This window comes from Phocoena sinus, chromosome 16 (assembly GCF_008692025.1).
Source record: "Phocoena sinus isolate mPhoSin1 chromosome 16, mPhoSin1.pri, whole genome shotgun sequence".
Lineage (NCBI taxonomy): Eukaryota > Metazoa > Chordata > Mammalia > Artiodactyla > Phocoenidae > Phocoena > Phocoena sinus.
The window spans coordinates 48416913-48430573 of record NC_045778.1 but is presented as its reverse complement, the minus strand read 5'-3'; the positions used below and the strand labels follow the sequence as shown (position 1 = coordinate 48430573).

General features: G+C 41.3%; 1 protein-coding gene across 8 annotated transcripts in view; it reads left to right on the top strand.

Moving 5' to 3' along the window:
• Positions 1 to 13661, top strand: part of PANK1 (pantothenate kinase 1) — a 111904-nt gene that overhangs the window by 40211 nt on the left and 58032 nt on the right. Inside the window, exon 1 of one of the 8 annotated variants that reach the window (XM_032607879.1) lies at positions 2506 to 3211. The exons of 5 other annotated variants lie outside the window; for them this stretch is intronic. In XM_032607879.1, the coding sequence (XP_032463770.1) occupies positions 2506 to 3211 (706 nt within the window). Of the gene's footprint in view, positions 1 to 2505; positions 3212 to 3872; positions 4103 to 13661 lie in introns of those variants that run through there. 2 more of the 8 variants (XM_032607887.1, XM_032607880.1) reach the window with 2 other exon arrangements.

The following is a 13661-nucleotide window of genomic DNA, read 5'->3' as shown; positions in this document are numbered from 1 at the left end:
GGTTATTCTTATGATGGAGAACATTGACTTTCCTCTCCCTCTCTCTGAATTGTAAGCCCCTAGAGGACAACGAAGACATTTATTTTGGCTTTGTACTCCCTGCATTTGTTTTACTGCCTACAATATAGTACATGCTTTAATAAATGATTAGTAAATAAAAAAATGAACAGAGGGAGAGAGTGCCTTGTGGCACTCTCCTCCCTCCCTCTCTTCCAAATATTATCTGTTCAACTCCCCTGCTGGAGCACATGATAGCTCATGCCTCAAAATTACACCTCTGAAACCGCCCTGCCCCCCCGCCCCCATACACCTGTGAGATGCCTCCTGGCTTCCTCTCTACCACATGCAGGGTGTAACTGATCCAGGGCACCAGCCTGACGATGATGAGAGAAAGGAAGCAGGTGGAGGACTTTCTGTCCCCAAACCAGTACTTCTGCCCTACCTGGGTCTGAGCCACCTGGCTCAGGCCTTCCTCACCATGCCTGGGAACCAAGCTGGAGAGAATATGTCCTTGGAGATACTGCATTGCTAAATCTTCTATTTGCATTTCTGATGTAAAGTGCTTCCTAAACTACTCAGCTTAAATTATGTAGGAATTTGAAAACTTTATGTTTGAATATTTAGGTGTAACAATGGAGGTTTTAGTTGTTCTGTCTTTTTTAGCAAATTTACAGTAGAAAGTGAGAGACACCCTGGGTGAAATATTACCAAAGTCATTTATTCAGTCACAAATGATTACCAAGAGCTTCCTAGGGATACAATGATGAATGAGAGTCATCTGCCTTAATGGAGATTACAGTGTAGTGGAGGGAGACAATCAAATAATATCTAACTTTTTCATAGCACCTATGATGTGCTGGACACTTTACATATATATTCATTTCGTCAGTGTAACAACTCAGTGATGTTCTATGATTACCCCCATTGTAGCATTGCAGACTGATAGAGTCATGAAGGTCAAGTGTAGGAGGAGAGAGCCCTTATCTTGTCCTAAGGGTCAGGGAAGATTTCTTTAAATATAAGCAGTTGAAGCAGAGATCTGAGGATTGAGTTGGAATCTAGTAGACAAAGAGGTCTGGGAACAGGCAACGGAAACAGCAGATGCAAAGGGATATTCGTGTGTTTGAGGAACTGAAAGGCTTCTCTGTAGAGGGACCATCAGGAGATCAAGACGAGGCAGGGGAGGTAGACAGGGGCCAGATCACCTAGGTTTTTTCTCCATGTCTTCAAAAGTATAATAAGGTCAGGGAAGCAAAGATAGGAGAATTAAGGTTTATTCTTAGTTTTGTTCTTACTAACCTCAGCCATCCCTCTGTGGCTCCGTTTCCTTATCTGAAAAAATGTGTGAATGGACCAAAGCACTCAAGTGGTCATGGGTTCTAAAGCTCTGATTCTAGGTCAGGCTCTGCTGGAAGGAATTCCGATCAAGGTGCGAGCCCTGGCTGCTGCTGAATGCACCGAGGCCTCTGACTCCTCTGTAGATTAAGTAAATACAGATGATGGAGAACATCACACACAATAAGTTACACAGTAAATATGGCTGTGAGTATGGTTTGTTCCCCTTGTTGGAAGTGAAGGGTGATCTGCTAATAATAACGGTGTAATAAGGATAACCACCTCTTGTGGGCGTTTAACTGTGTGCCAGGACTGTACCAGGTACTTTCAGATAGATTTCTCATGACAGCTCCTAGTTAGATTCAAAAGCTGAGGCCTCACGGGATTACACAGCTTTAGGAAGGTCCTCACCACCCAAATTTGTCCTGCCTACTGAGCGTCTCCAGTCCTGTCCCCTGTCGCCAGGTGTGTTAACTTGAGCAATGACTTTCTCTTGGTTTGATCAGGGGCTGAGTTGGAATTTGAACCCAGCTCTGACTCCGGAGCCTATGGGGTTGTCTACCCTGCGATGCTGCCTTCCCTTCTTAAAACACAGGCAACTCCTTACTCTATAAATAGAGTGACATTGTCTCTTAAACGTCCTTTCTGGGTGAGGAAAGTGCTTTTTATAGCTTGGGACTGCTTCTGTTTACTTGGTCTCTTCCAGCACCGGTTAATCCCGCCTACATCTGTGACCTTCACTGTCCTTACACTGAATTCCTAGGTTTCCTCCCTGCAAAAGACAACTCCACGAGGCCACATGGTGTCTGTGTGTGCCAGCAAAGAAATTACACGCTTCTCCCTCTCCAAATCCGCCTATCTTTCTATAAATAATCGTTCTCCTTCCCCAGGCCTGTGAGTAGTTTGGTCACTTCACTAAACACACACACACACTCACAAAGGTTTCGGGGAGGAGGGTACGACGTGAATGACCTTGCAAAGGTATCTAGCTCACTGGGGACAGGATTAGCAAACCCAAACCTCTACAGATATTTGTCTTCCCCGCACATTCCTCCCGAAGCTGCTCGCTCCTCTCGCGCCGGCCTCGCCCGGTCCCCTCTCGGCTCGCTCCGCCATACAAAGCCCAGCCCGCCCATCGCTCCTTTGCAAAGCCAGAGAACTTCAGTCCCCATGTTGAAGCTCGGCGGTGGCGGCGGCGGTGGCGGGCAGGACTGGGCATGCTCAGTAGCGGGGACAGGTCTGGGAGGCGAGGAAGCCGCGTTTGAAGTCGCGCGGCTGGGGGATCCGGGGAAGGCGGGCTGCCGGGGCCCCGGCCGGGGGCGCGCTGGTATCCCCGATTCCGCGCCGGGAGTGGGCATGCTCCAGGCCGGCGCCGGGGGGCCGGCGCGCGGGGGGCAGGGCGTGGAGGAGGTTGGAGCGCCGGCGGGAGGAGGGGAGGAGCGCCCGGCTCGCCATCCCTCGGCGCCGGCTCTGCGGCTGTTGAATCGGAAGCCGCAAGGAGGATCCGGGGAAATAAAGACGCCCGAGAATGACCTCCAGCGAGGCCGCCTGAGCCGGGCCCCGCGCGCCGCCCCACCAGCCCCTGGCATGGGCGACCACGAAGGGCAGCCGGAGCGCTCGGCCTCGCGTGCCCCGGGGACTCCCGCCGGCGCTGCAGCCGTGAACGGAGTGCTGCACAACGGCTTCCACCCGCCGCCCATCCAGCCGCCGCGCCTCTGCAGCCGGAGCCTCCCGGGCGGCGGCGGCGACGCGGCGCCCCCGCGCCTCCCGCTCCAGCCAGAGCTCCAGCCACAGCCGCCGCCCCCTCAGCACGACTCCCCGGCCAAGAAATGCCGGCTGCGGAGGAGGATGGACTCGGGGAGGAAGAACAGGCCGCGTAAGTCCCTCCGGGAGGGGAGCGCGGGCGCCAGGCAGGCGCAGCGCGGGGTCCGGCACCCGGGAGCGGCGGGCCAGGCACCGAAGCGCGCGTCGTGCACACCAGCGCCCACCGTCGGCGGACCGCTCTGAGGGGGCGCAAGCACTACAGATCGTTGCCTAAGCCTGACCCTTGCTTGCTTCCATCTGTAGAATAGGCGATTGGACTCGGAGTCTGAGCTGCTCCTCAGGTTACGGCTCAATGGAAGGCAAATGCACTGACCACCTTACTAATTTGTCGGTGGGGAAATGCACGTGTGTCAACATTTGGTGGGGTCCGGGAGTAGGGGTAGAGCAGAAGTGGGTGGAGAGCCTGAGTTGCCCTTGTTCTCCTCGCCCCTTTCCCTTATGAGAGCTTGTCTTTCTGGGTTGGCGCTCAGGGCAGTCAGCTTGCCCTTTGAATCGCAGAGAAGCCGCCAGCTCCCTAGGCCTATTCGCAAGCGCGAGGTCTGGAGGCGTGGAGTTTGACAGCCCCGGAAAATCACAGCCTATTAAACGCTGTTTCCTCGCAGCCAATGAGAGGACCTGTTGGGAGGGTCACACCCACTGATACCATGTGGGCCGGAACTATGTGGACCAATGAAGATTGGAGGTGAATTTTTTCGCGGAGTGGGGAGGTGGAGTTGAGGTTTCTAACAGTACTGTACAGTGCAGAATGCTGAAATGCGTTATTTCACAATCTAAAGCTTGTATATATGTTAGTTTGTGAAGAGTCCCTTCCCCGCTGGAATTTCTGAGATGCATATTGTAGCTCGAGTTTACAACAGGATTTTCTTATCAGAGCTGAACTTAATTCAATTTGTTACCTCTTTCTGGGTCTCCTTAATGAAGCTTATAAATGGCAGAAAGCAAAGTAAGTAGAATGCATGCTAATAAGTGATTGCATTCAAACATGCACCTTTTGCATACAGGTTATTCTGTTTCACATAGGGAAATTGCTAGATATGCTTTGGATTCGTCTGTAAAAGCTTGATATTTGGCAAACAGCTTCACTTTTTTCTGTTTCTGTTTATCAACTTAGACTCTTAGCTTTTCTGCATTCAGTTAAAGTCTCTGAGACTTTGGAAAGCATTTTAACTCGACTGTGGGACGCGGTTAACTCTGATACTTGTATTTTGTAGGTCTGAAATGTTTCGGTTGAAAGTTAACGTCTTGTCGGGAACTTTGAACCCATACAGCAGATTGGCTACGGTTATAAGGAAGGCATCTAACACCTAAATTTCTGTTTACTTTTGTTTTTGAGTCTTGTTAGAAAATGACTTTCTTTATGGATTTAGCATTGATTCCTAATGATTTATTAACTTGTTTTACTTATTTTGAAGCCACATTTTAGTTATTTCTCTGATTTACATTAACAAACTGTATGAGAATTCACAATGTAAATAGCTAAAATATAACGAAAGAGAACTGCTTTGAGTATATAGTATTGCTAGCTTAAATGGTCTGTGTTTAACTGAGTGTATAATACCTCTTGAAGTAATTTTTGAGGAATTGAAAATACGCTCTCTTAACAATAGCATGAAGGCAGAGAAAAAATAACCTTGAGCCTTAACTTTTGCTTGCAGATCCGCAGGAAGTATTATTCTAGAATACAGGAAAGTATAACTTTATGCCTGTGTGCTTTGTCAGGTATTAGTTTTGTATTTTTTTTAATGAAAACCATAGTTATTTTAAGTCTAGCGATCATACTTATTTATCTTTTAAAAAGAATTCATCAAAATTGACTTTTCATTATCCTATCATGTTTTTTTCTCAAATTTGAACAAACATGTCTGAAATAAATTTTATATGTTCTGAGCCACATCTGCTGTGTTGACTACCAAAATCTCTTAGTTAAAACTAGGCTTAATTTAGTATCTTTATACCTTGCCTATTAGCATTCAAGTATCTTTTTACAAAAAAAAACTACTGCCCAATCAGTTGATATTTAGGTAATCTAAGACAAATCTACTTAGACTCAAGCACATCCCTATTTTCTGATGACTGATAGATTTTTACATAAGCAATTATTACAAAGAGTATTTACATGCTTTAAATGAAATTTGAGTATGTGGTTGATAAAAGCATCAAAGCTGGACAAATAATTAATTCCTACTTACAGTTTGCAACTTCAAACTCCTGCCACTGTCCAAACCAGAGGTGTTTTAGGGCAGCCAGATATCACTTCTCTCAGATAGGCACCTGGATTGCATATGTGAGTAGGTATGTTTCTGTTTGCTAATATTTTGGGTAGAGTGTGATAAACATTAAAATACTTAATGTTTAAAAGCAATGAATGGAATGAAACAAACAATTCAGTAGTTTTTGATTATTTAAAAATTTTAAATCTGATCCCTCAGTGCAAGGACTATTCACAATCTTGTAATCTAAAAATCAGAACAGTGGCAGGTTGATTTTGCTAAATCAGGAAATCTTGTCCACTCTTTTAATCAAAAGATCACCTCACTCACTGTGCTTGTTATCCTTGGAAAGCTTTTCCAAGACTTAACTGCTTCTTCAAGCTTTCTTGGTTACTCTAGCAACTGGGTGCCCTCAACCAAGTTAGCTCTCCTCTTGGAATGCTGGAGTCGGCTAGATGATCTTCAAGTATTGTTTCTTATACTGTACCTTCAGATTCTAAGATACTTCAGAGCTGATGGTTCTTTCTACATGACTTCTACACTAGTTATCCAGTCTGCCACATGACTTAACGTTTTATTATTATTATTTTAAAAGTTTTTATTTTTGCCCTGTGCTGATTGTTCCATGTATGTTATTGGTCTTTTCTCCACAATTAAGTTGGAAGTCTTATTATAGTTGGTGGTTTTTTTCATATGCTGTGCAACTTGGGTACAGATATTTGAGTATTTGATTGACGTTGATGAAAAAGGTACAGGTGACATCATCACCACCTCACTGAAGTAGCCATTTCCATCTGTACGACAGACGATGGCGAAAGTCCTTCAGTGGAGTTTCCATGAGGCCTCTATAGGGAGACTCCTTTCGCGTGCTCCTTGGTGCTCTGATGTTTTTGAAGCATACAAAAGTAGCTAAATCCTTATGGAGTCAACTCATATACCAAATATTTCTAAACTAATGATAGTCCTAGTAAAATGCCTAGAGCCTAATGTTTGTAAATGGTGTAGTTATTCAAACTCTGGAGGGCTTGAGTGTGAATTGCAGCTGGATGACCTGGGGCCATTTATTTAACCTCTGTGCTTCAGTTTCAGTATTGGTAAGATGGAGCTAATCATACAACCTCACCAGGTTGATGTGAGGATTAAATAAGATAATATGTATATAAAGAACTTAGATTCCTGCTTGGCACATAGCAGTTATTCAGTAAACGCCAGCTGTCATCACCGCCGTATAGAACACTGTCCACCACTAACCCACAGGACAAGATGACTGAGCTGGCAGAGACACCTCAGAATGACTTCCTTACTTAAAAAGGAGGGGGGGGCTACAATAAGAAAGACCAAAAAGTTTTATTTGATTAACTATGACACTCCTAGCCCCACAATTACCTTTTTCCCCCCTTTGCCTCCCAAAATATTGGGTAATATAAAAATGGAGGAAAAAAGCAGGAAAAAGTACTCACAGTACCATCACTCAGAGAAAATGACTGTTTAAAATGTGCTAAAGGTAATTTTGGATCACCCTAAGATAAGATTTTGATAACTTTTTTTATTGGACTGTATTTGATTTACAATGTTGTATTAGTTTCAGGTGTACAGCAAAGTGATTCAGTTATACATATACTTATATCTATTCTTTTTCAAATTCTTTTCCCATTTAGATTATTACAGATTATTGAGCAGAATTCCCTATGCTATATAGTAGGTCCTTGTTGATTATCTGTTTCAAATATAGTAGTATGTATATGTCAGTCCCCATCTCCCAATTTATCCTTTTTTATTTAAAAATGTTAGCAAAAGCATTTTCTTACAGCATTAGAGCATCATTTGCAATGGTTGTATTATATTCCCAATGTTCCATTATATAGATATACCATAATTTATTTAACCTGTCTCTCATGGCTTTAGGCTGCAGCTAGAGTCTCTAAACATCATAAACAGTTCTGCAGCAACAACTTTGTACATAACTCTTTATTTTTGATGAAATTGGTGAATATGTACTTTTTGGAGAAGGAACAGAAATGGCACAAAGGAGTATGTAGCTGTTGCCTTGAAATCCTGGATATTTTATTCATTTCGTTTCTTTTTTCAGCTTTATTGAGGTATAATTGACATTTAAAATGGCAATATATTTAAAGTGTAGAACATGATGATTTAATATATGCATGCATTATGACAAGATTCCCATCATCAAGTTAAGAAATACATCCATCACCTCATATATTTACATTTTTATGAAAACACTTAATTCTGCTTTCTTAGCAAATTTCAGTTATACAATACAGTGTTATCAACTATAGTTACCATGTTTACATTAAATCCTCAGACCTTACTCATCTTATAACTGAAAGTCTGTACCCTTTTACCGGGCTCTCCCTATTTCCCTCACTACCACCACCCCAGTCCCTGGCAACCATTGTTATTCGACTCTGTTTCTATGAGTTCCACTTATTTTTTTTTAAGTTTCCATATATAAATGATACCACACACTGTTTGTCTCTCTCTGTCTGGCTTATTTCAGTTAGCATAATGCCCTCCAGCTTCATCCATGTTGTTGTAAATGACAGGATTTCCTTCTTTCTCATGGTTGAGTAATATTCTATTGTGCACATATATGCCACACTTCATTCATCCATCATGTTTCCATACCTGGATATTTTAGACTCTAAGGATGCTTGGAGACAAGCCACACTAGTGAAGAGAGGAGAAAAATGCAAAGGAGGTAATTGTTTGAGCCAGCAAACACTATGCTGCAGAAAGCTTAATACCTGAGTACCATCAGAAGACTCAAGGATGTGAGCTGCGCTCTTCCGTCCCAGTGTGTAGCAACAGGCAAAAATAAGGGATGGATCAGTGCCCGCAGCCTCCTGGTGGAAGTTCCAAATTCTGAGATTCTCCAGACAGAAAAATAGCAGAAGATGGGTGAGAGTTCATTATGCATGTAACACATTCGTGGGTGCAAACTGAAGAAACCCTAACCTGTTACCGGTTTTAGCTAGCCACCATTGTCAAAGTGTAAGGCTTCACTTTTCTAAATATTGGGATATTTACCTTTGGCACTTAGAATTTCCCCTACTTCTGAGTCAGGCTAATTAGAAAACCCAGGATAAAAAGATAAACAGGTAGAATTTTCTGGTTGTATCTGCATAGAGTGTGAATATATATGCATTTTTAAAAACATAATCAGAACTTCTAGATGGACAGGGAACTTTGCGAATCGAGAACAAAAGACTAAAATGGAAAGCGAGGGCACATTCTAGATTGCTCCCTTCTAGGGTGTGGTCAGATTTCTAAGTTTGTCAATGAAGTTATGAATTGTACAATGCACATTTGAACTGGAGATTTAAGAATTTAATGGCCCAAGTGTTCAGTGTCTAAGTGGTTAAGTCAGGTATCAGGATTTATTAGGGACATGAACACCACTTTTCCCCAAAAGGCCAGTAAGTGAATTTATTGTTAATACAAAGCATATTTTGTTCGGCATAGTAACAAAAGATGGAAAAAGTACTGTTACTTTTTAACATGTGGGACATTCAACAAGTGAATGAAACAAACTCCAGCCTGGTGTTTGGAGACATAATTGGTAGGGAAACACAGAGTACTGATTTTAATTAACAGGTTTGAGGTTGGTTTTTTTATCTGTCTGATAGCCTGACTTTTAATAGTGTGTGTTATGTTTTAATACAAACCAATTACCATGAAAATCAATCAAGGTTTGACTTCCATTATATTCAATTATGTGCTTTAGCTTTACTGTGTAGGCCAGTGTTCACCTTGGGATGACAATATTCTGAATCAGATAGGGCACACAGAATTTCTTTAGTTTTTTTTAACATCTTTTTTTTTTTTGCGGTACGTGCGCCTCTCACTGTTGTGGCCTCTCCCGTTGCGGAGCACAGGCTCCGGACACGCAGGCTCAGTGGCCATGGCTCACGGGTCCAGCCGCTCTGCCGCATGTGGGATCTTCCTGGACCGGGGCACTAACCCGTGTCTCCTGCATCGGCAGGCGGACTCTCAACCACTGCGCCACCAGGGAAGCCCTAACATCTTTATTGGAGTATAATTCCTTTACAATGGTGTGTTAGTTTCTGCTTTATAACAAAGAGAATCAGCTATACATATATCCACATATCTCCTCCCTCTTGCATCTCCCTCCCACCCTCCCTATCCCACCCCTCTAGGCAGTCACAAAGCACCGAGCTGATCTCCTTGTGCTATGCGGCTGCTTCCTACTATCTGTTGTACATTTGGTAGTGTATATATGTAAATGCTAGTCTCTCACTTAGTCCCACCTTACCCTTCCCACTCGCCGTGTGCTCAAGTCCATTCTCTATGTCTGCGTATTTATTCCTGTCCTGCCCCTAGGTTCTTCATAACCTTTTTTTTTTTTTTTGGATTCCATGTATATGTTAGCATACAGTATTTGTTTTTCTCTTTCTGACTTACTTCACTCTGTATGACAGACTCTAGGTTCACCCACCTCACTACAAATAACTCAGTTTCGTTCCTTTTTATGGCCGAGTAATATTCCATTGTATATATGTGCCACATCTTCTTTATCCATTCATCTGTCGATGGACACTTAGGTTGCTTATGTGTCCTGGCTATTGTAAATAGAGCTGCAATGAACATTGTGGTACATGACTCTTTTTGAATTATGGTTTTCTCAGGGTATATACCCAGTAGTGGGATTACTGGGTCGTATGGTAGTTCTGTTTTTAATTTTTTAAGGAAGCTCCATACTGTTCTCCATAGTGGCTGTATCAATTTACATTCCTACCAACAGTGCAAGAGGGTTCCCTTTTCTCCACACCCTGTCCAGCATTTATTGTTTGTAGATTTTTTGATGATGGCCATTCTGACTGGGGTGAGGTGATACCTCATTGTAGTTTTGATTTGCATTTCTCTAATGATTAGTGATGTTGAGCATCCTTTTATGTGTTTGTTGGCAACCTGTATAACTTCTTTGGAAAAATGTCTATTTAGGTCTTCTGCCCATTTTTGGATTGGGTTCTTTGTTTTTTTGATATTGAGCTGCATGAGCTTCTTGTAAATTTTGAAGATTAATCCTTTGTCAGTTGCTTCTAGGAGGTGTGTCAAAAAGGATCTTGCTATGATTTATGTCATTGAGTGTGCTACCTATGTTTTCCTCTAAGAGTTTTATTGTGTCTGGCCTTACATTTAGGTTGTTAATCCATTTGAGTTTATTTTTGTGTCTGGTGTTAGGGAGTGTTCTAATTTCATTCTTTTACATGTAGCTGTCCAGTTTTCCCAGCACCACTTTTTGAAGAGGCTGTCTTTTCTCCATTGTATATTCTTGGCTCCTTTATCAAAAATAAGGTGAGCATATATGCGTGGGTTTATTTCTGGGCTTTCTATCCTGTTCCATTGATCTATATTTCTGTTTTTGTGCCAGTACCATACTGTCTTGATTACTGTAGCTTCGTAGTATAGTCTGAAGTCAGGGAGCCTGATTCCTCCAGCTCCATTTTTCTTTCTCAAGATTGCTTTGGCTATTCGGCGTCCTTTGTGTTTACATACAAATTGTGAAATTTTTTGTTCTAGTTCTGTGAAAAATGCCATTGGTAGTTTGATAAGGATTGCATTGAATCTGTAGATTTCTTTGGGTAATATAGTCATTTTCACAATGCTGATTCTTCCAGTACAAGAATATGGTATATCTCTCCATCTATTTGTGTCACATTTAATTTCTTTCATCAGTGTCTTATACTTTTCTGCATACAGGTCTTTTGTCTCCTTAGGTAGGTTTATTCCTAGGTGTTTTATTCTTTTTGTTGCAATGGTAAATGGGAGTATTTCCTTAATTTCTCTTTCAGATTTTTCGTCAGTAGTGTATAGGAATGCAAGATATTTCTATGCATTAATTTTGTATCCTGCTACTTTGCCAAATTCATTGATTGATTAGCTCTAGTAGTTTTCTGGTAGCATCTTTAGGATTCTCTATGTATAGTGTCATGTCATCCACAAACAGTGACAGCTTTACTTCTTCTTTTCTCATTTGGATTCCTTTTATTTCTTTTTCTTCTCTGATTGCTGTGGCTAAAACTTCCAAAACTGTGTTGAATAATAGTGGTGAGTGTGGACAACCTTCTCTTGTTCCTGACCTTAGAGGAAATGATTTCAGTTTTTCACCATTGAGAGTGATGTTGGCTGTGGGTTTGTCATATATGGCCTTTATGATGTTGAGGTAAGTTCCCTCTATGCCTACTTTCTGCAGGGTTTTTATCATAAATGGGTGTTGAACTTTGTCAAAAGCTTTTTCTGCATCTGTTGAGATGATCATACAGTTTTTATTCTTTAATTTGTTATTATGGTTTATCACATTGATTGATTTGCATGTATTGAAGAATCCTTGCATTCCTGGGATAAACCCCACTTGATCATGGTGTATGTTCCTTTTAATGTGCTGTTGGATTCTGTTTGCTAGTATTTTGTTGAGGATTTTTGCATCTGTGTTCATCAGTGATATTGGCCTGTAGTTTTCTTTCTTTCTAACATCTTTGTCTGATTTTGGTATCAAGGTGACAGTGGCCTCAAAGAATGAGTTTGGGAATGTTCCTCCCTCTATTATATTTTGGAAGAGTTAGAGAAGGATAGGTGTTAGCTCTTCTCTAAATGTTTGATAGAATTCGCCTGTGAAGCCATGTGGTCTTTTGTTTGTTGGAAGGTTTTTAATCACAGTCTCAATTGCAGGGCTTGTGATTGGTCTGTTTATATTTTCTATTCCTTCCTGGCTCAGTCTCGGAAGGTTGTGCTTTTCTAAGAATTTGTCCATTTCTTCCAGGTTGTCCATTTTATTTGGCATAGTGTTGCTTGTAGTAATCTATCATCCTTTGTATTTCTGCAGTGTCAGTTGTTACTTCTCCTTTTTCATTTCTAATTCTATTGATTTGAGTCTTTTCCCTTTTTTTCTTGATGAATCTGGCTAAAGGTTTATCAATTTGTTTATCTTTTCAAAGAACCCGCTTTTAGTTTTATTGATCTTTGCTATTGTTTCCTTCATTTCTTTCTCATTTATTTCTGAGCTGATCTTTATGATTTCTTTCCTTCTGCTAACTTTGGGATATTTTTTTTCTTCTTTCTCTAATTGCTTTAGGTGTAGGGTTAGGTTGTTTATTTGAGATGTTTGTTGTTTCTTGAGGTAGGATTGTATTGCTATAAACTTCCCTCTTAGAACTGCTTTTGCTGCATCCCATAGGTTCTGAGTTGTCATGTTTTCATTGTCATTTGTTTCTAAGTATTTTTTGCTTATCTCTTTGATTTCTTCAGTGATCTCTTGGTTATTTAGTAATGTATTGTTTAGCCTCCGTTGTTTGTATTTTTTTGCAGATTTTTTTCCTGTAATTGATATCTAGTCTCATACTGTTGTCAGAAAAGATACTTGATACAATTTCAATTTTCTTAAATTTACCAAGGCTTGACTTGTGACCCAAGATATGATCTATCCTGGAGAATGTTCCATGAGCACTTGAGAAGAAAGTGTATTCTGTTGTTTTTGGATGGAATGTTCTATAAATATCAGTTAAGTCCATCTGGTCTAGTGTGTCATTCAAAGCTTGTTTCCTTATTTATTTTCATTTTGAATGATCTGTCCATTGGTGAAAGTGGGGTGTTAAAGTCCCCTACTATGATTGTGTTACTGTCAATTTCCCCTTTTATGGCTGTCAGCATTTGCCTTATGTATTGAGGTGCTCCTATGTTGGGTGCATAAATATTTGCAATTGCTATATCTTTCTTGGCTTGATCCCTTAATCATTATGCCCTGTCCTTCTTTGTCTCTTGTAGTAGTCTTTATTTTAAAGTCTGTTTTGTCTGACATCAGAATTGCTTCTCCAGCTTTCTTTTGATTTCCATTTGTATGGAATATCTTTTTCCATCCCCTCACTCTTAGTCTGTGTGTGTTCCAAGGTCTGAAGTGGGTCTCTTGTCGACAGCATATATACAGGTCTTGTTTTTGTATCCATTCAGCCAGTCTATGTTTTTGGTTGGAGCATTTAATCCATTTACATTTAAGGTAGTTATCGATATGTGTGTTCCCATTATCATTTTCTTAATTGTTTTGTGTTTGTTATTGTACGTCTTTTCCTTCTCTTGTGTTTCCTGCCTAGAGAAGTTCCTTTAGCGTTTGTTGTAAAGCCAGTTTGGTGGTGCTGAATTCTCTTAGCTTTTGCTTGTCTGTAAAGGTTTTCATTTCTCCATCGAATCTGAATGAGATCCTTGCTGGATATAGTAATCTTGGTTGTAGGTTTTTCCCTTTCATCACTTTAAATATGT